Genomic DNA, 22,900 nt, shown 5'->3' on the forward strand with positions numbered 1-22,900 from the left:
CATTTCAAAAGAGTCAATCAAATGTTAAGGCATAAGAGAATGCCATGTTAAAGCACCCTTCGTTAAAGTTTCGCCAAATTTCTTTAACAAGACTGATTCGATCTCGTGTGAGGCCAAGTTATTTCCCTTTACAGCCATAGTGTAAGTTATGATATATCTTGTGGATCCGAAGTCCCATCACACTTCAGAATATCGGGCATCTTGAATCTTTTCGAAATCAATTCCGGGACCGCACTTGGTTTGAACGACAACTATGTATACTTCTTTGAATCCGGTCACTTCAACACCGATAGTGTTCCCGGGATCTAATCCATCCGAGCATGGAATTCTTTAGCATTTTGGTCTATTCGTTCATTTCCCTCATAAATCTCATGAGCTCGATATTGAAAGGATCATTAACATCATTGTCGTTCCCGGATCCACTACCTGCACCACCTGTCTCATTTTTATTAAAATCGAACTCCTCCCTTGAAGTGATGTTACCAGTTCTTTGCACTATTTGATTTGCAGGCACGCTATGAGGAACTCGAATTCCTCCATTAGAGTTATTGGAAGCAATTGAAAGCACCTATTTCAACTCTGTCATTACTCGATCTTGTCTTGAGAGATGATTCATAATTTTTCTTTGTTGCACCCTCAAAACTTTAACTATTTCAACAACACGTTCATCGTCCATATCATCAGGAGTTGGACTTCTCACATGCCGAGGATTTCATTCTTCGCGAATCAGAGTTGTTTCATCTCTTTCGTTGCGAGTTTTACTAGTTGAATCATCACGCTGGAACACATTCTCACGTTCATTGTTTGTTCCAACATTGTAAGAGTTGTTCACGTCGTTATCTGCCATATCTGATTTTTCTTTTACTAAAGAAAGTGTCAAACTACGTTAGTAATAGATGAATGGATCAAAGTAATAACACAATTGTCTTGCCCCACGGTGGGCACAAAACTATTTGCCTGTAAAACGGTACAGTTGAAATTGTAATATGGTTTATAGACACGTGAATTAATTTAGTCCAAGAATATAAATAAGTAAGAACAGAAATAAATTGACTAAAATAACTTGAAGGAAATACAAGCTGATTGTGGGCTCAGTTTCTCCGGTAGCAATAATAAGTGCAATATCAAGAACAACAAAAGAGAAAGTAGTTTTATAGAATAAGAGCAAATTTTGGCTTTTGTGTACAAATAATTTTCATGTCCTATAATGAATACAAATTCTCCTAGTTATAGCTCTATATAGGGAGACAAGATCCTCAAATCAAACTTTTCTTTAATATGAATGAAACCTCTCTTGACGGTTGCATAATGGTTGAACATTAATACAGAGATTCTTTGTAACGGCTGCTCATTGAATGTTGTCTTTTCCAACCGATGTCTTCCTTTCAAAACTTCGTTCTCGGTTCCAATGCCTTCGGAACTTATTCAGCACTGGTCACATGTTTATAACCGATGATAGCTAATTGCTGACTCATACCATACCTATCTTTACTTCTATGTGTCAACTTGTCGAGCACCCACCTGTCGTTTATCAACTTTACCCCATACAATAACGTGGGAAGCTAAGGCAAAGGCTATCTTTGATTTCATGTTCTATGTGTCTCTAGTCTAGCAACAAATAATTAATTGGAGTTCTCCTTTCTACTTTGTTTCCCTCCAAAGCCTTTTGTCATTCGAACTAATGGCGTTTAACATGCCTCATTTCTTTTGATCCAATCCTTGGGAACATCGTAATTCATATATCATATTATTGCAGTTGTGAACGGATGTCAATGAGTGTTATTCAGTGCCCATTGTGTCTCCACGACTATAGTTCCATAGTTTAGTATATATATTACAAATGAATAAATTTTACACTTATACGTTAATTAACTTTCCTATTGCAACAAAAGGAAGTAATCTGATGAAGAAAAAGAAGCATGAGATGAAAATTCTTGGGATCCTGTAAGATATGTTCAAGTAAAATTCTACGTATATATCTATACACATGTTAATTCAAGCAAAGTCAACATAATGTCTATTCTAATTGAGTTTTACAGCTAAAGGCTCCTTCCATGACTTAGCGGGGATATAAGACTAACCACTCTAATATTGCTATGTTACACTACAAGTTTTTAGGCTAGAGTTGCATTCAATCACCTAAGTAATTTAGTAATAATTGTAATTTCATATTACTCTTCATATACTGCAGTTGGTGTATAATTTGTACTTAAACTGTAAAAATTGCACGGGTTAACCTATACCTATTTTTTTTACAATATTTTAACTTGTACCCATTTTTTAAACAGCTTCAACATCCTTTCTCCTCCTCCTTCTCCAATACTCGCACCATTATAGAAAACCAGCTTTGCCATGGGAAACAAAGGCTTTTCCAATACTCGCACCATTATAGAAAAAATAAACAGTGTTGTCTCTGTACTTGTAAGGTCCAAATTGGTGTTCTTGACACCAAATTCAGCATTCATTGTAATGTTGAAATGAAGAGTTTTCTGTATTTTTGGACAACACATCAAAGGTAGCGGACTGGACGTGAAACTTGGGAGTTCTGACTTTCATTATGTACAATGAAGAGAAGAGAGTGATTGCAATTTGAAACACAGTAGAGAGTGCAACAAAAATTAAGAATTTCTTGCGTTTCTTTTTGCTCAGCTCTTTGGATTGTATGGAGTTGGCTGATTCTTCAGCTTGCTTTGCATGTCCGTTAATCTGAAGTTGATGTTCCCCTTCTACTACCATTTAGTTTCAAGTCAAATTTTATTTCAAAAACTTCAGCTTATATAGTGCTGAAGTTTTTACAAATGAACTAAATAACTTCAGCATCTTCTACTTAAGTTTTTGAAAAAGCTTATCCAGGACAAAAAAAACTTCAGCGTTTTTAGTGCTGAAGTTTTTACAAATGAACTAAATAACTTCAGCATCACAAAACTCAACTACTAGAATGCTTAAGGTCAACAAATAGAGAACAAAGCTTCAGCACTAGAATGCTTAAGTTCAACAAATAAAGAACAAAACTTCAGCACTAGAATGCTTAAGTTTAACAATTACAAACAAAAACAAGTTCATCAAATAGAGAACAAAACTTCAGCACTAGAATACTTAAGTTCAGCAAATAGAGAACAAAGCTTCAGCACTAGAATGCTTAAATTCAGCAATTACAAACAAAAACTTCAGCACACTTGGTCTACTTCAGGCCCGGCTACTAGAATGCTGAAGTTTTGCGTGACTGCCTTTGCTACTTCAGCGCTGTATGCTGAAGTACCGCGAAAAAGTGGGTACGCTTGCAATTTTTTTGCAAAGCGGGTACAAGTTAAAACGTAACCCAAAAAACGGGTATAGATGCAAATCCCCCACTTAAACTAAGTAATCCCTTTTATTATCAGGCAAATCCATTAAAGTTGATGAGATTTCTCAAAATAAAAAGCAAAAAAGAAAACGAATTAGAGGGACCAAAGTATAAATAAAAAAAAAACAATAAGGGAGAAATTAATAGACTCTTTATTAAAAAGCGTACAATCACTACAACCAAAGGTACATCTATAGCATACCCAAATATGGACATCACCATTGATATGAACTATTATTGGCATCTTCAAACCCTTTCTTGCATTTTGGTTCCAGTGGCACAATAAATTAAAAAATTCTAGAAATATGAGACGTCCCGGTGGACATTACGGTGGTGGTGCTGATTCCGGCGCTGACGCTACATATAACTCAGGCCCTCATACGATGCAACAGCAGCAGATAAAATCTGAACATAATCAATGGAGATGGGAACGAGAGAGCCCTAAATTACCCACTAATTCCATGTCTCCCAACATGTTTCCTGATGGTAAATTTCTTCTCTAAAAATCTTGCCTTCTTCTTTTCTGCTGAATTATTCGATGTTTTGTAGATAAATTAATTAAAAGTTTCATTTTTTCAGATGTCCTTTATAGTAGTATTTTCCCTAGAAAACTAGGTGGTGTTTTTTTATTTATATTGTGTTGCTCTATCTTTTACAATGAGATATCCATTAGTTAGATTAAAGTGAGGAACCAATGCAAACTGCCATTTTGTTAGTTTCCTTCTGATTCTTTGCTAGGCAATGTGTGGGAATAATCGTTGCGTCCAATGTGAAGGAGAATAGTCAAGACCATATAAGCTACTTTAGAGACCGTTATTTTCAATGTTGTACGAAGAAGTAGAAAGATGCCAAGCAGGTGAGAAATAGTACCATTAATTTGCTATATGAGAAATTTAGAACAAAGGATATATTCAAAGTTGTGTGGAGTATGATGTGTTAGACTGATGTGTCCTATGATGACGCTTTGGGAAAGAATATTGGAGTGTAGACTTGAGGACATTACAATGTTGATGGAGTACTGGTTTAGATTTATGTAGAGTGGATCCACGACTTGAGTTATAATTAGCTAAAAAGATTGATGAAAATTTGTAAGGGGAAAAGAATCTCCATATGATATTCATTGTTTTGAGAAGCAAATGATAGAAAATGAAGATAAGTTTTTTAGTGGATACTTGTGATTTGAATGTCATAAAGCATACGGCCAAGGAAGTAATCTCAAGTGTGAGAATAGTGGGATGAGATAATAGTAGCTTTTTGTTTATATGGATTTATACTGGAGATCTACCTTGAGTGTGTACTTGTTTACCTTAGTTATAAATGAGCTAAATAACAATAATATATAAGATGAGGTTCGATACTGAATGCCGTTGGCAGATGATATTGTATTAATTGACAGAATTAGGAAGGGAGTCAATCAAAAAGCTGCCATTATGGAGAAATATGTAAATTAGAACATGTCTTGTCAGTTTAGCCTCTATGAGAAGGATAAACTTGAAGTTATATCAGACGAGAATGTGGTTCCTAAATGAATACACTACAATATCTAGATAGTCTTCCAAGAGAATTGACATCATGATAGATGCATATGTAACACTAAAAAATAAAATAGGATGACTGGAATGAGGGGTATTGTTGGATTGCTTGTGATGTTAAGATACCTGAGTAAAAGGCAATTTGATAAAATGATGATGAGGTCAGCAATGTTATATCACAAGATAAGTATTTTAGAAATGTCTATCTTGACATCGATGTAGTTGGGAGAAGGCACGGGAGAAAATATGATATATATTGATATCTTGTGTGTGATGCAATACAAGAGGTGCTATTTATAGCTACTCTATACAAAGGGGATACTACTCCTATTCCAATGTGGGACAATTACATAGCTATCTCTCACACTCCCTCAAGCCGGAGCATATAAATCATATGTACCGAGCTTGTTACATATATAATCAATGCGAGGACTAGTGAGGGACTTGGTGAAAATATCTGCAAGTTGATCATTCGATCTCACAAACTTCGTAGTAATATCTCCTGAGAGTATCTTTTCTCTGACGAAGTGACAATCAATCTCAATGTGTTTAGTTCTCTCATGAAACACCGGATTTGATGCAATATGAAGTGCAGCTTGATTATCGCACACAAGTTCCATCCGACTGATTTCACCAAATTTCAACTCCTTGAGCAATTGTTTGGTCCAGACTAGTTCACATGTTGCCATAGCCATTGCTCGGTATTCTGCTTCTGCACTAGACCGAGCAACTACATTCTGTTTCTTACTTTTCCAGGACACCAAATTTCCTCCTACTAAAACACAATATCCAGACGTAGAACGTCTATCAGAAGGTGATCCTGCCCAATCAGCATCCGAGTACCCAACGATCTGCTCATGACCTCGATCCTCAAACAGTAATCCTTTACCTGGAGCCGATTTTATATACCGGATAATGCGGACAACTGCATCCCAATGACTATCACAGGGAGAATTCATAAACTGACTTACAACACTCACTGGATAAGAAATGTCGGGCCTAGTCACTGTGAGATAATTTAATTTACCAACCAGTCGCCTATAGCTTGCAGGATCGCTAAGCGGCTCCCCCTGTCCAGGCAGAAGTTTAGAATTCGGATCCATCGGCGTGTCAACAGGTCTGCAACCTGTCATCCCTGTTTCCTCAAGAATGTCTAACACATATTTCCTTTGAGAAATAACAATACCTGAGCTAGATTGAGCAACCTCAATACCTAGAAAGTACTTCAATCTGCCTAGATCCTTAGTTTGAAAGTGCTGGAAGAGATGCTGCTTCAGATTAGTAATACCATCCTGATCATTGCCCGTAATAACAATATCATCAACATAGACTACCAGATAAATACATAGACTTGAAGCAGAGTGGCAATAAAACACAGAGTGATCAGCTTTACTACGAGTCATGCCAAACTCCTGGATAACCGTGCTGAACTTACCAAACCAGGCTCGAGGAGACTGCTTAGACCATAAAGTGACCGACGCAAGCGACATACAAGGCCACGAGACTCCCCCTGAGCAATAAAACCAGGTGATTGCTCCATATAAACCTCATCCTCAAGATCACCATGAAGAAAGACATTCTTAATGTCCAACTGATAGAGGGGCCAATGACGAACTGCAGCCATGGATAGAAAAAGGCGAACTGATGCCACTTTAGCCACTGGAGAGAAGGTATCACTGTAATCTAGCCCAATATTTGAGTGTATCCTTTGACAACAAGACGTGCCTTAAGTCGATCAATCTGGCCATCGGGACCAACTTTGACTGCATAAATCCAACGACAACCAACGGTAGATTTACCTGAAGGAAGAGGAACAAGCTCCCATGTACCACTTGTATGTAAAGCAGACATCTCGTCACTCATAGCCTGTCGCCATCCTGGATGAGACAATGCTTCACCTGTAGACTTAGGGATGGAAACCGAGGACAATGAAGATATAAAAGCATAATGGGGAGATGACAGACGATGATAACTCAAACCAACATAATGAGGATTAGGGTTTAGTGTGGTCCGTATACCTTTTCGAAGTGCAATCGGTGTACTAGGAGCAGGATCCGCCCCCGGGGCTAAGTTATGAACAAAACATGTGCTCCCAAAAACCCGAGGTGGAAGAGGGTATAAGGCTGACTGGGGAAACAATATTGAATGTGGAATCTGACCCTTGATGGGAGATGAAGGCATCCTATTAATCAAATAACAAGCTGTGAGAACTGCATCGCCCCAAAAACGCAGCGGAACACGAGACTCAATTAGAAGTGTGCGAGCAGTCTCAATAAGGTGCCTATTCTTTCTTTCTGCAACCCCATTTTGCTGAGGGGTATAAGGACAAGATGTCTGATGAATAATTCCATGAGAAGACATAAACTGCTGAAACTGAGAAGATACATATTCTAAGGCATTATCACTGCGAAAAATGCGGATAGAGACACCAAATTGGTTTTTGATTTCAGCACAAAAACTCTGGAATATAGAGAATAACTCAGAACGATCTTTCATTAAGAAAAGCCAAGTACATCTTGAGTAATCATCAATAAAGCTAACAAAATAACGAAATCCCAAGGTTGAACTGACTCTACTAGGACCCCATATATCAGAATGAACCAAGGAGAAAACAGACTCTGCATGACTCTCAACACTACGCGTAAAGGAAGCTCGGGTATGTTTCCCAAGCTGACACGACTCACAATCTAATCTAGACAAACTGGATAAACTAGGCACCATCTTTTGAAGTTTGGATAAACTCGGATGTCCTAAACGTCTGTGGATTAGATCTGGAGGATCTGTAACTAGACATGTTGTGGAAGGACTGAGCGAGTTAAGGTAGTAAAGACCTTCTGATTCACGACCTGTACCAATTGTCCGTCCCGTACTGCGGTCCTGCATAATAAAAGAATCATCAATAAAATATATACCACAATTGAGGGCACGAGTCAAACGACTAACAGATGCAAGACTAAAAGGACAACCAGGAACATAAAGAACGGAATCTAGGGTGATAGAAGACAATGGGTTGGCTTGTCCAACTCCTTGTGCCTTAGTTTGACATCCATTGGCTAAAGTAACAGTAGGAAGAGACTGTGAATATACAATATTCGACAAAAGTGATTTATTACCAGAGATATGATCAGAAGCGCCTGAGTCCATGACCCATGGTCCAAGAGTACTAGACTGGGAAACACAAGCAAAAGAATTACCAGCAATAGGAGTGTCAGTCTGGGCAACTGAGGCTACTTGTGGAGATGTTTGCTTACTTGCTCGATACTGAAGGAGCTCATTATATTCTTCTTTAGATACAGAAAAGCCCTGGTTACCTGTAGTCTCGCTCTGAGCAACGTAGGCATTTTTGGGTGGACGGCCATTTAAGGAATAACACATTTCGCGAGTGTGTCCAAGTTTGTGACAATAAGAACACTTGGGTCTAGATCTCCCAAAACGACCGCCTCCTCGTCTATTCTCCATAGCTTGAGATGCCCGAACATCCACTGTCTGAGATGCAAGAACAGAGGAATCAAGTATCTGTGATGAAATCACTCGGTGACTTGGTGCTGCAGCAAGGCGAAGTAATCGAGAGAATAATTCATCAACTGTAGGGACAGCCGGACTCGCTAAAATCTGGTCTCGTACTGAATCAAGATCATGAGGAAGTCCAGCGAGTGTAAGAACTAGAAACATTTTCTGTCGTTGCTCTTGTTGTTTTGACACACTAGCAGAAACTGGCATCAATGTCTCAAATTCCTCCATGACTGCCTGTACCTGACCCAAGTAAGTAGACATATCTAATTCTTGCTTCTTTAAGTTTGTCATCCGTGATATCACATCATAGAAGCGAGATATATCATTAGTGTATAACGTACGAGCCTTTGCCCAAACCAAATAACATGTCTGGAATGGCCGAAACAAAGGCATCAACTTAGAATCAATAGAACGCCACAAGATGCTACATAATTGAGCATCAATTTTTGCCCAAAGCGCTATCGCCTTTTCATCTCCTTCGCTAGACTGTTTAATCAGATGATCTTGCACACCTTGACCTTTACACCACAACTCGACAGATGAAGCCCAAGCTAAGTAGTTTGAACCTCCCATTAAAGGTTCCGAGGTAATCATAACATTAGAGTTTCCAGAACTCATGCTTTTAGACCCAAAAACATCAATTCCCAAAGACATCTTGTAAATTATTACCAAATAAGAGAAATAATCAACTGTAATCCACTGAAAATAGAGTAAGGAACACTGAACCAGAATAGTAAACTACTGTAGCAGTTGGAAAGTTACTGTTGCAGCCGGAAAATATTCAAAGTGGTCGGAATGAAATAAAAACAGTAGGGGTAGGATCGGAATTACCAGAAGACCCAACTGTTCTAAAGGAACTTTTTCAAAAAATGGCCGGAAGTCCATTTTTTTTTGAAATCACTATTCACGCCGGAAAAATAAAAAATTGGTCGAAATTTGGTGTAACCTGGATGGGTAGGCTCGGAATTGCAAGGGAAACAATCTGTCCTGAAGAGTCGTCGCCAAAAAATGGCCGGAAGGTGGCCCACGCAACGTTGGAACTTCGCCGGAAAATTTTCTTTGGACAGCTACAGTACCGCCGGAGATTTTCACTGGGATTTGGTCGCCGGACAGTGACTACTCTTGTGGTAGTGTTGGATTTTGTGCACAACACTGACCGAGACAAAGCAGACGCAAAACAACTTTGAAAGTCGCCGGAAAAAAAAGGGTTCCGGTGACTGATTTTACTTCCCGGAATCGCTGGAATTTATGCACAGCGATAAATCTCTCACGATAGCTCTGATACCATGTGAGAAGGCACGGGAGAAAATATGATATATATTGATATCTTGTGTGTGATGCAATACAAGAGTTGCTATTTATAGCTACTCTATACAAAGGGGATACTACTCCTATTCCAGTGTGGGACAATTACATAGCTATCTCTAACAGTAGTCATGCAATATTTGACGGGACAAATCATTAGCACATATGATAGAAGGTGAAATAGTACATACGAAGAAAAAGTTATAGTTCCGTATTGCTATTATAATCCGTCGATGTGGAATGCTTTGGCATGTAATCAAGTTAAGTATTGGAATCGGATGGCCACATAAGTGTCTTTGCTAACACACATCCATTTTGATAGAAAAAAAGCATCTAATTACCCTTTTGATAAAATAATGGATGTCACTTAATATAATTTAGTCATGTCCTATGTAGACCTCCACATTTATTGGTCCATGGGTGCAACTCTATGATGATGGGATGTGTCAAAGTAGAATGATGCAAACCTAAAATCCAATAGAGAGAAATTGTCTCAACAAACCTACTATTTATCAGAATCATTGTGGACTTAGCTAAGGACAAAATATGTTGGAAGCAAACAATCCATATAGGTGATATCAACTAATTGGAATTAAAGTTTAGTGTGCCTGTCTAGGGATAAGTGTGAGATTTAGAGAATCTCTAATTTAGATATTTCCTAAGGCAAATCATTTATGCGTAAAGTAGCGTCCGAATGATTCTAGTCCAAATAGAGCGCAATGGTTCCAAAGGATTCATATAACTGACCCCCAACTTTGTATGGAATTGAGGTATAGTTGATTGATTGATCGACTCACTGTTGCTTTAATTTTCGCCCTTCATTTTGGTCACCATCCAAGTCAAACTGTACTTATTATTGTTTCAGTTATTTGTTTTCCCCCTTGTTTTTGGAACTTTATTTTTGATTAAATGAGTTTGATCCCAGTTACTTGATGGTCTGAACACAATTGAATTCTGTGATTGAATTTGGGAACACTAATTGGTGTTGGACTTTTTCCAAGAAAATCCTGAGGCACGGAAAGTTTCTTGATTCAATGCTATATGACAGATATAGTTGGAAGTTTCATGCTTTGCATTGAGAATGCTCTCCTATCCATGGTTGTTCGTGCTGTATGTATGTTTTTGTGTGTATTATGTGTTCTTTCTTTGGGTGGTGATGGTGGTCGGCATGTCAGGGATCTCATTTGTCCATGCTTTTCAATGGCAAACAGCAAGTGTCATGTGCATGTAGTTACTTTATTCCTGTTTGATACGGGTTTGATGATTGATGTGTGTTTCGATGTAGATAACATACTTAATTAAGCAATTAAGCCCATCTCTGTATTTTTTGACTTAAAACTACCATAGGCTTATAGAAGCATAGCAGCTTGTTAGGTCTCGGCCCGTAGGTAATTGATGCTATGGATATCTATGTTATCCTCGTTGTCATACTTGAATGTTCTTGTTCTTCTCTGTGAATCTAACTCTGAGAACCCTGGTTTGACTCATTCCTGACTATGTTACTGTTTTGATGTACAAGGTGCTTAATTACTCCATGTTTCCTAATTTATCTGGCATTATTACTATTTACGAGTCAAAGAATTTTTCTTTGACTATGATTTTTGAAATTTTTAAAAGTATATTCACATAAAAAATTGTGATTTATAAAGAATTGATGTTAGAATTTCCTTTGATAATTAGATGAGTTGACCCTCATTCTCCAAAACTCCCATTCTTTGCTGGGACGGAGGGAGTGCTTAGATATATTTGGTAGAGATCATTTGCTATATTTGAGAAGCCCTTTTGAGTCTTCTAGTGAAGCAACTCTGTTAGGTTAGAAGCCTGTTAGCTATGGCGGAAATGAAAGAAGAAAACCCTAGAAGGGTTGAGAGAAGAAGAGAGAGACGGGTGAGTTGGTCAAAATGTAACTGACCAAAACTTATTTTATTATTGTGTAGAGACTATTTATATTTACAAGTGTAAAAGGAGAAAAACAATTGTAAAATACATTACTAAACTACAACAGATGTGGCTAAGTTTTATAAGAGGGCCTTCTGCTTTCCTTTATCTGATTGGGCCTGTATCAACTGGGCCTGAGATGTATCTGGGCTAACACCCCCCCTCAAGCTTGAGGGTGAGAACACACCAAGCTTGCAAAGTAATCCATGATGAACCTGACCAGGAAGAGCCTTGGTCATGATGTTTGCCAACTGGTTGGTGCTGGAGATAAAATGCAAAGAAATCAGACAAAGCAAGTGTGCACATAATGACGGTCAATCTCAATATGTTTGGTGTGCTCGTGAAATACTGGTTTTTGGCAATATGAAGAGCTGCCTGGTTGTCATAATAGATTGGAACTGGACTAGAGATAGACAAACCAAGGTGCAACAGCCTGAGTAGCCAAGAAACCTCAGTTGAAACTTTGCGAAGGAGATAGTGGGTTGCTTTTTTGCTTTTCCAAGAAATGGGGCTGCCACCAAGAGTAATATAATAGCCAGTGACATATTTGCGAGAAATGGTACAAGCAGCCCAATCAGAGTCAGAGTAGGCTGTGAGAGACAAATCAGATGAGCTGGATCATTAAGCAAATACCTGAGAACATGTAAGGCTGCCAACATTGGGGCACTTGAGGTTTTTGAAGAAACTGGCTTAAATGTTGAACTGAGAAGGAGATATCAGGCCTAGTATGTTGCAATAAATTGAGCATCCCAATCAATCTCCTATACAAGCTAGGATCAGAAACAGGCTCCCCATGTCTAAAATCAGTTTCACAGAAGGGTCCAAAGAGGTCAGGACAAGAGAGAAATGTTGACAGTTAAATTCAGACAAGAGGTCAGAAGTGTACTTGTATTGGCTCATCGCATAACCTCGAGGAAGAAGAGATATCTCTAAACCCAAAAAGTAGTGAACTGAGCCAAGGTCCTTGATTTTGAATTGAGCATCCAAGAAGGACTTCAAAGAGTTCATCTCAAGAACATCATTAGCAACCAGTAATATGTCATCAACATACACAGTCAAGACAATGAGAGAATCAGAGGACACCTTGGTGAATAAAGAATAATCATTCATGTTGGAAATGTAGCCTCTGAATTGCAAAGCTTTAGACAGTTTTGAAAACCACTGTCTAGAAGCTTGCCTAAAGCCATAGAGGGACTTCTTGAATCTGCAAATCAGGGGAGAAGAAGAAGAGGGGGTAGACACATCAAGACCAGGTGGAACCTTCATATAAACCTCTTCATGGAGATCCCCATGAAAGAAGGCATTGTTCACATCAAGTTGAAAAACAGTCCAGCCCCACTTAGCAGCTAAAGTGAGTAAGCACTTGATGGTGGTTAACTTGACTACAAGGGAAAAAGTTTCAGTGAAATCAATGCCCTCCTTTTGAGTGTCACCCATAATGACTAGCCTGGCCTTATACCTCTCAATAGAACCATCAGTCCTTTGTTTGATTTTGTAAACCCACTTATAAGGAATAGCTTTCTTGTGAGGAGGTAGAGGGACAATATCCCAGTCTAGTTTGCCTCAAGGGCTTGGAATTCCTTTAGCATGGCCTCTTGCCAAGCAGGATGTGAGACAGCCTGCTGGTAGAACTAGGTCAACAGAAGATACCTTGGAAGAGTTAGGAAGAGAATTAGAGGAAAGGATAGAAGAACATACATCGTCTTTGAGATAGGAAGGTTGGTGCACTATTCTGGTGGATTTCCTCAAAGGTGGAAGAGAAGGGAAGACAGAAGGAGAAACAGATAGAGGGGTAGGAGAAGGAAATGAGGGAACATGAGAGTCTTGGGATGCTGAAACAACATGAGTACGAGAAGGTAAAGGAAATGAGCTTGCAGAATCTACAAAATTTGATGTGGAATAAGAGGGAAAGACAGAATAATGATCACATTTATAGGGAAAAAGATGTTAATGGAAAACCACATCTCTAGAAAAGAAAATGAAATGAGTAGTGAGATTAAGAAGTTTGTAACCCTTTTTGCCAAAGGGGTACCCCAAGAATATAGAAGGAATTGCTCTTGCCTGGAATTTGTCTCTGCCAAACTTAGGTGAAGTAGCAAAGCATAAACATCCAAAAGATTTCAGGTGATCATAAAATGGAGGGAGGCCATGAAGTTTCTCATAAGGGGAAAGTTTCTTCAAAACAACGGAGGAAGTTTATTTATGAGATAAGTGGTAGTTAGAACACAGTCACCCCAATATCTAAGGGGAAGGGTAGATTGAAAAAGAAAAGCCTTGGATACTTCCAATAGGTGTTTGTGTTTCCTTTCAACCGCCCCATTTTGTTGAGGGGTGTGTGGGATAGTGGTCTGATGGAGAATGCCTTGGCTTTAGAAGAACTTGGTGGCTTCAGAACTGCCACCAAGTTCAAAGGCATTGTCTGACCTAAAAGTTTAAACAAATGATTGAAAGTGAACTTTGACCATGACAATAAAAGCTTTAAGGACAGAAAGAGCATTGCTTTTGCAAGAAAGAATGTGAGTCCATGTGGCTCTAGTATAATCATCAACCAAAGTTAGAAAATATCTGAAGCCACTATAAGTTCTAGTGTTGCATGGACCCCAAATGTCAATATGTACTAATTGAAAAAGAGCAGAAGAGTGTATAACACTTTCAAGAAAAGGTAATCTCTGTTGTCTTGCTAGTGGACAAACAAGACACATAAAATTTTGCAGAATGAGCTTCTCTTTGACTCTCATCTTGCGGCAGGAGGCTATAAGCTTTGCTGATTGGTGGAAGGGGAGTCATCAACATAATGACACTCTTAACAGTTGTTTACGACTCATTGAGACCATTAAGAAATTGAAACAACTGATCCTCTATGAACTTAGGTTGTGCACCACATGAACAAACAGGACCTACATATGATGAATTCAGCTTATCCCACAAACTCCTCATTTTGGTGAAGTAAAAAGCTATATTAGAGGAGCCTTGAGTAATTGAGTTGATCTCCCTTTGTATTTGAATGTATTTAGACCCATTTGACTAACCAAACCTTTCATTTATATCTTTCGCAGACTTCCTTAGCAGTTTTAAAACACATGACACTAACAACTATTTCTCTAGATACCGAATTAGTTATATAGGCTTAACCATATCATTGCACCTTTCCTAATATGGATAACAAGGGGAGTCAGGAGTGGGTTGGTTGACTCTGCCATCTAATAGACTGAGCTTGTTTTTTGCAGAGAGGGAAGTAAGCATACTGTTACGCCATAACACAAACCCACAACCACTGAATGGTACAGATACCAGTTAACTCGCGGGATTATCCGAGGGATGAATATAAAAGGGATGTGAGAGATCCAAGGAAAAAGAAGCAAATCCGTTGGAAGGTGAAGTAGAGTTAACATCATCTATCACACTACCCATTTTCAGCAGTAACTAAAGTTAACACTAAGAAACTATAGCAATATGTTGAGTAATCAGAGATGGATCCAAATCAATTACATGCAATGAACATTAATAATGAAAAATATCAAGGCTTGTGATTAGGAGTAACAACGATACCGACTTTCTTCTGAAAACTCGAAGAAGTAAGGTCTTGTTCAGCCATGAACCCTAGGTAGAGAAATCTAGCAGAAACTCTCGAGCAACTTGAAGACTAGTGAAGATCCAAGCACGAAAAGTCGATTAAACGCGGAGATTGAAAGAAGCCCCAAATTTCACGAACGTACTTTGAACGTCGACGATCAGAATCAATCTCTGACGATTTCAAACAAGATTACCATCGGAAGAAAGCTTGCGACGAGAGGAATCAATATTCCTGCTCTGATACCATGTTAGGTTAGAAGCTTGTTAGCTATGGCGGAATTGAAAGAAGAAAACCCTAGAAGGGTTGAGAGAAAAAGAGAGACGAGTGAGTCGGTCAAAATGTAATTGACCAAAACTAATTTTATTATTGTGCAGAGACTATTTATATTTACAAGTGTAAAAGGAGAAAAACAATTATAAAGTATTTACATTACTAAACTACAACAGATTTGGCTAGGTTTTATAAGAGGGCCTTCTGCTTTCCATTATCCGATTGGGCCTGTGTCAACTGTATGTATCTGGGCTAACAAACTCTTTATCACTGTTTGGTATTTGCATCTTAGGCATCACATGAATGCAAAAGTTTCCAGGAAATGTGTTTTTCTGCCTATGGTATAATAGAGTTAGAGGGACTGACTGTTCATTTTAGAGAGCTTCTCTGGTCAGACATGAGATGGATAGAGTACTTCGTTCCTTTTGTAAAAACCAGCACATCTGTTCCACAGTTCCAGAATCCAGATGTACCCTTGAATAAATTGCATATAGAGTGGAAGTAGTTGTTTTGTGATGTAATTTTGATTTTATTAGTCAAATAAAAATGGATGGCGGCAGGTTGGAAGCTAACGTAACAATAGTCAACTTATGAACAAAATGGGTAATTTTGTAAAGGACTAAAGGCAGCCCGGTGCACAAAGCATCTCGCATTCACGCAGGGTCCGGGGAAGGGCCGCACCCCAAGGGGTGTGATGTAGGCAGCCTGCCCTGACGCAAGCACCCGTGACCGATTCCACGGCTCGAACCCGTGACCTATAGGTCACACAGAGACAACTTTACCGTTGCTTCAAGGTTCCCCTTCAATTTTGTCAAGGATATGAGCAAGAAAATAGTCACAAGAGTGACAGTAGGATAATATTGAGTTGTTTACTGGGGATCAATCTTGACAAGATCTTATCTCTAAGATAAAATTATTTTTATTTTGTTTCTATTTTATAGATCAACATAAATAATATCCTCACAATCTACATAAGAGAGAGAGAGAGAGAAGGGGTGGGGAGGTTCCCCTCGGAATATGGAATGCGAAAAGTGCCCATCATCCTGAAGAAAATTGTCTGATTATATATTTCTATTTAATGCAGAAGCATGACTGCTTAGTGTTCCTACTGTGCTTAAAAGCTGAAGTGCATAAATTGACTACTAACAGAAGGGAACTCCTCAATTCTTCTTATTAAAACCATTACTAGCTATATCATTCAAACGATTATTATTTGAGCTTTTTATGCAAACAAGCTCCACAGAGCTGTCATATGCAGGTACTATGAGGTCACAGCTGTCTTGATTGCTCACAGCAACTGCTATTGAAGTCTTGGTGTGGGTCCATCCAAGCTGATAATGTAGCTTTGTAGTTTTTTGGGCTTCTTTCTATCTTTCCATATATGGGTTTACTTCATTCTTACTTCCTCTCTTGTAATAACTCTGGCTTTTGAATGTTAGAATGTGTTTGCGTGTGTTGAATTTGCTCATTCTGATTAAGGTCGCTCTACTGTCCTAGTGATAAATAGGTAACTTTATAAGCTGGTGATTGCTGAATTCAGCAATTCTTTTTTTTGAAAACTAATGTTTGTCCTTCTATGCTTCAACTCATTCGACGGTGCCTTTTCTATAGGTCAGGGGAGTGAAGCGTGTAGGTCCTACTACCAGGGCCAGAGGACTGATCCAAGGATGGCATTAGAGAATCAAGGTGGCAAGGATCCCAGAGCACAGCCTCGTGAAGAAGACATGGATATTGGTTACGAAGATAATCCGGTGCAGCCGTCTTTGGAAGGGCTAGAAAAAAAAATTCTTGATGATATAATGAAACTCACCAAGGAACAAAATGATGCAGAAGATGCAGAAAATTTTAGGCATAGGGAGGTTAGTTCAGCTTACTTAAGTGCTGCCATAACATGGTAAATTCTTCGTTAGTAAGTCAAGTTCTAAAGAGGTTCATCAAAAGGGCGATACCGCAATTTGCATTATGTGCATCTTTTTTAGGATAAACGAATATTTATGCACAGCTTTCAATTTCCATCTATATCTCATAGCTATCAACTCTGTGGCTCTGTGCAGAACTGGATAGATCCAACTGAGAGACCCAGATATTCCCTTAACATCTTAGTTCTTACTAACAAAGAGCAATCTTGCATTCCTCAAAACTTGCCTTCTCCTTAAGGTTCTCGCAACAGAAAACCAACACCTTAGTAGGCAATATCTGTTACAGTGAAATCAGATCAAAATATGACGTATCAACAAAAAAAGTTAGATCAAAGAGAATTGTTAAAATGCCATATCCAAGCCTAGTAACGAGGAAATGTCTTGCAAGTTAGTGGTTATATGTGCTTCAAACTGATAAAACTTAACCCCTACCTTATATTATTTTTGGCAAAGTTTGATGGCCATGGAGTCTAGATACTTAGCTTCAGTTGGGAAATACCTATTACTGGTCAACTAATATAATTATCAATTTTGGATTTTGAATGAAGTTTGCTTAACAGTGTTGCTAGTATATCATAATTGGGTTTCATTTTACTTATTGATCTCAGATATGATGATTCTTGTGGTTTATAGATTGTGTATAGTGTGTTCTGCCTATCACTGGTTAAAGAGTTCAGAGCAAGAAAGGCTACTTTGTCCTAGCAGCTGCAGATAAATAACTGCATTAGGGTGGTTTGATATTGTTGTTAATACTTACTGTCTTCACTTCCGTCATCCTTTCTTTAGCCGAGGGTCTATCGGAAATAGCCTCTCTGCTTCCAGGGCAGGGGTAAGGCTGCGTACATCTTACCCTCCCCAAACCCCATTTGTGGGAAATTACTGGGTTTGTTGTTGTTGTTGTTGTTGCACTCGCAAAAATTATTCTTTACTGCTAGGAATGGCAGTGGTTGGAGCACTTTCTGAAATTGTGCTCTTACCATGCTTTACTTGTAGATGATTGGACATTTTCTATGGACACCTTTCCCGAAGTTGTCTGCCCTCAATGAGTTTGAATGATATTTCTTCGTCTTCCGATATTTGGATTGACTTAGAGTCTAGTACATGAGGTTGAGAATAAGGATCCAAGCTTAAGCTTGTACTTTCAAGTTTTTAAAAGATGTACGGTTTTCGTTGTTTAATTATTGTAGGTTACAGTATTTTGCCGTTCCTTCTATTATCCGTTTTTCCTTCTGCACATATTTAGGTTCTAAAACTTTTGTCCTTGCTCTTTTACTGCTTTTCTAGAACACCCCGCTTAGGAGAAATTGTCATATCTACTTGCTGCAATAAGCTACAAATGATTTTTCTTTGACATAATAAATTGGTTTTACAGAACCGGAACTGTGTATAACTTTGTTTCCACTATGCCCGTCAGATCAAGAAAGCTTGATACACCTAAATGAAGTTTTTGACTGTCAGCTAGTACATGGTATAAAAGAGGGTTGCTAGGTCTAGAATTTTTCTGAGGCTTTTGTCTTTGTATCTTCTAGAGATGTCTATCTAACTGATGATGCTTGCGAGACTGTGGGAAGGTTGAATAAAAAAATTCTGTGAGAGACTTTCCCTGATGCTTTATGCCTTTTCAGCTGTTATGCTAATTAGATATATAGAAGAAGTGCAGAAAATTATTCCTGAAATGAAGCTGGAAATCAGCAATGGCAATCACGGCATCTATGGCTTCTATTTTGGAGGAAAGACATTGGAATTGGGAATAATTTTGGAGAGAATCAGGAAGAATTAGGCCGTGATATATCTGAGCCTGGACAGTGGACACTATGCAGGTGGCATTCTAGGAAAAAGTGGTTCGTAGTTACAGTAAATGGGCCTTATAGATAATTAGGTACGGTAAGGGGAAAACAGCTTTCTTATCTGGCTTGTAAGATGGATTTTGAAGTGAATTAGGCTGTGATTTCTTGCTGTGGGGATGTTGAAAGGATACATGGATGTGAGAGAAAGGGGAGCAGCATCAGTCTTTGGAGTGTGAGAAGGAGTTCCAGGAGGAGGGTGTTTAATAATGGCAGTAGCTGGAGGATAGAAGAAAGAATAGGTAGGGTTTGAGACTGAATTTACATCTTGGCTGCCATAGCTGCTACAGAGGTTTCCTTCCAATATCATTAGTAATACATACCTCATATCTGGAATATGCGATTAAAGAATAGAACTGAATAAATATATAGTATTAGACTCGGTGCTGCTTCATAGTTTCTTGAAGTTAGTCACGTTATGATGTAATTAGCCTTGGAAGTGAACTGATTAAGACTAGTAGGAATGCTATGATTTTTAGTTTATGACGTTATCCCACATGCTTCTGTTCTTTATTTTGTATTCATGTCATGTAATGATGTTTTATTATTGTAAATCATAAATTACTCTTGACATTTAAAATGTCAGTTACATAGTTGAGGCACATATATGGACAATCCAGAACAAAGTCTTGCACAATTCTTTACGTTAGTATTGCTTTTAGATCAGTCAGGGGTAACTATTGGGAGTGCAGAGGTTCTCCTTGTTCTTGTACTGGTTTTGCTTCAACGGATATGAATCTCGTATTGTTATACAATTCTTGTTTCCATGAGAGTAACACTATCAGCTTATGATTTTTCAGCGGATAAATGCAATCAATGCACAATATCAAGAACAGCTAGTTGCCCTTCGCTCTCAGCATGCTAGTCGCAGAGATGAAGTCCTTGGAAGGGAGTCTCATGCCAGAAAACAACAGTATGAGCAAGTTGCTTTGGATAACTATCCACGTAGTAGCATGAGCGTTAACAATGCTCGTGGATTTGTGGCAATGAACTCCCCATCAGGAGAACGGCAAGCAGCTCGTGGATTTGTGGCAATGAACTCCCCATCAGGCGAACGACAAGCAGCAGCCTATAATGCTGATAATTATGACTCTTATAGGGAGAATGCTCGATATCTTGGCAGTGGAAGGGATCATGGGTATGAACCTAGAGTCCAATACCCTGGGGGTCGTGTTTATGACACTGGTTCACGCTACTATTGAGTAACTGCTTAGGGGTAGTATCTACTCTATCATTTAGTTTGTTTGGGCTAGGTGCTTGTAGCGGCATATCATACTCGTCTTTATAGCTTTTATCAGATGGCAGTGAAGATCATATATGCTTGTAATCCGTGTTGTAATAAGAAAATTACTCGTCTTTAACCTTCTAGTCTCCATCCTGACGATTCATGATCTTGGCATGGATTGCTGAGGAAGATCATCTGTTACAGTCTGGAATCTTCTTGAATGATTTTATCCTGGTTTATTAATACTACGTAATACCAGTAAGTAAGAAGTGCATCAGTCGCCATGGTAATTAATATGTATTTTTACCTCAATTTCGCAGGAACCATGGTATTAATGTGGTTTGGTGAATGCGCCGATCTGAGTAAGTTTTTCTTGAAGTGCCATGTTATACTCCTAGATACATGTTTCCTAAAGGTTTTATGGGAGTCATATCCACTCCAAGAGTTGCTCTGAGTTGAGCACAACCAAAATGAAGGAAAGTTGTCACTAATTTTGAAAGAATACCTTGAGAATTTTCTATCATGTCATGAAAATAGCTGATTTCCATAATTTCCTCCAGAAGTGGCAATTGGGATCCATACAGATTAATATTTTAGAGAAGTATAAATACTTTCTAGTAGAAAAATGCTTTCGCAATTGCCACCTTTTTCAACAAAGTAAAAACCAAAAATATTGACATTTTGGCTAAAACTCATATTTCCTAATAAGAAACAAACAAACCCACAAAAAAATGAGGAAAAAGTTTAATGGAAAAGGCATCTCTTCCATTAGGCTTGCAATTGATTTTGATCAGCCAATTACAACACAACACACCCTTTATTTTTCACTTCTATCATTTCTCGACAGAATATATTAGTTTTAAAAAGCAAACAGTGACATCATCTCCTATTTGGTTGGCACTTAACAGGTATTTTAGGGCTACCTTTTGTTTCTCCATAGAACACGTTTGAATTAAGGGTGACAAGTGGGCCGGTTAGGTCCGGGCCCGGCCCAAACCCGTGAGCCCATAAGGGTAGTGGGCCTAACTTAAATAAGATTGTGAGACAAACTCAAGAAATAATCATAAATGATAAACAATAAACAAGAAAATCAAACTTATACTAATTTCGGATTCAAGGTTCAAATAATATGCCTGTTAGGACCGAGACCGTTTGGGCCCGGGACCGGCTCCTAAGTGGGCTGGTTCAACCGGTCATAATTTTTAAAAATAAAATAAAAATCTCAAATAAAAATCTGACCGTTGCACCTTTAAAAAATAGCCGTTATGGCTGCCAAAATAGTAGTTGGCTATTTATAAAATAGCCATTTAACCTCCCCAACTTTGTTTTAACCCCAAACTTTTTATAATTACACCTTTTCCCTATTTTCAACTATAAATACCCCCTCATTCTTTCATTTTTCTTCACCAAATCATCAATCTCTCTCTAAGTTTCTTCTAAAATTGGTTACTTTGTTGTTGCAACTTGTGTGAAAAATTATGAAGTTGGTGAATTGAAGTATTCAAGTCTTCAACGATAATTAATTTCAACAAGTTGTTCGTCAATTCGGTAAACTCGTTCCAACTCTTTAGTTTTAATATTATATTTTTGTTTGTTTTATTTAATGACTTTGTATAATTATAACTAAGATGGCATATTCCTTAAAAAAAAATATTTAGTAAAAATAAGGAAAAATCCAAAAGTGGTGAATCTAGTGGCTAATCTATTCCTCCTCTAATTCCCCAGCCTCCCCTACCCAAACCCCATACCCGCCCTCCACCTGCTCCTATTCTTGATAGTGATAATACTTTAGTACAATTTACGGATAGTCAATATGTGCATAATGTTGGTTGTGGTGAACGCATAGATGATGAACATATGAATTCTTTATGGTAATCCAACTATAGATGAAGAAGATGAGCAGGAAATAGATTTAGATGAAACACAACCGGATGATGATACACCCACTAGTCCTGTTGCTCAAGTTAACCCAACTAATCCAAAGGAAGCCCCGGATGACCCTCCCCCTGTTACTACCCCTACTTTTTCTAGACAACCTTCTAAACGGGCCAAAACATCTCTTGTTTGGCCATTGTTTATTCAAATAAGAGAGAAAAATAAAGCTAAGTGTAAAACTTGTAGCAAAAAGTTAGCTTTAACTATGTTGATGGGGGAGGGGGGAGTTTGAGGAGACACATAATGATACACCCTCAAGATAAAGCTAAAGTTTTTCAAATGAAAGTTGCGGCCGGAGGGCAAGTCCAACTAGTTAGCCTGACCCTAGTACCAGGTCAAATTAATTTCAACCGGGAATTAACACTATTACCGGTGAAATTTTATATTATGACTCAAGAAAAGATAGGAAAGAATTGGCAAAAATGATTACTGTTATGTGCTTACCCTATAGTTTTCCGTCTAACCTCCACTTTGTGCATTATATTAGAAGAGTTTTTAATCC

At 38.4% G+C, this 22,900-nt stretch overlaps 1 protein-coding gene across 1 annotated transcript; it reads left to right on the forward strand.

Annotated features, from left to right (window-relative positions):
• Positions 1-3,524: 3,524 nt before the first annotated feature.
• On the forward strand, positions 3,525-20,732 carry LOC104237166 (uncharacterized). The gene is made up of 3 exons (XM_009791261.2): positions 3,525-3,829; positions 17,087-17,334; positions 20,039-20,732. The coding sequence occupies exons 1-3, from the start codon at positions 3,649-3,651 to the stop codon at positions 20,438-20,440; spliced, it is 831 nt and encodes a 276-aa protein (XP_009789563.1). The 5' UTR covers positions 3,525-3,648; the 3' UTR covers positions 20,441-20,732.
• The last annotated feature ends 2,168 nt before the right edge of the window (positions 20,733-22,900 follow it).

This window comes from Nicotiana sylvestris, chromosome 11, assembly GCF_000393655.2.
Source record: "Nicotiana sylvestris chromosome 11, ASM39365v2, whole genome shotgun sequence".
NCBI classification, from domain to species: domain Eukaryota; kingdom Viridiplantae; phylum Streptophyta; class Magnoliopsida; order Solanales; family Solanaceae; genus Nicotiana; species Nicotiana sylvestris.

Bases quoted from the DNA above. Each gene is read 5' to 3' on its own strand.
- LOC104237166 (XM_009791261.2), top strand. From the start codon at position 3,649: ATGAGACGTCCCGGTGGACATTACGGTGGTGGTGCTGATTCCGGCGCT. The intron at 3,830-17,086 runs GTAAATTTCTTC...CCTTTTCTATAG, and splicing joins TCCCAACATGTTTCCTGATG to GTCAGGGGAGTGAAGCGTGT. The intron at 17,335-20,038 runs GTTAGTTCAGCT...ATGATTTTTCAG, and splicing joins AAAATTTTAGGCATAGGGAG to CGGATAAATGCAATCAATGC.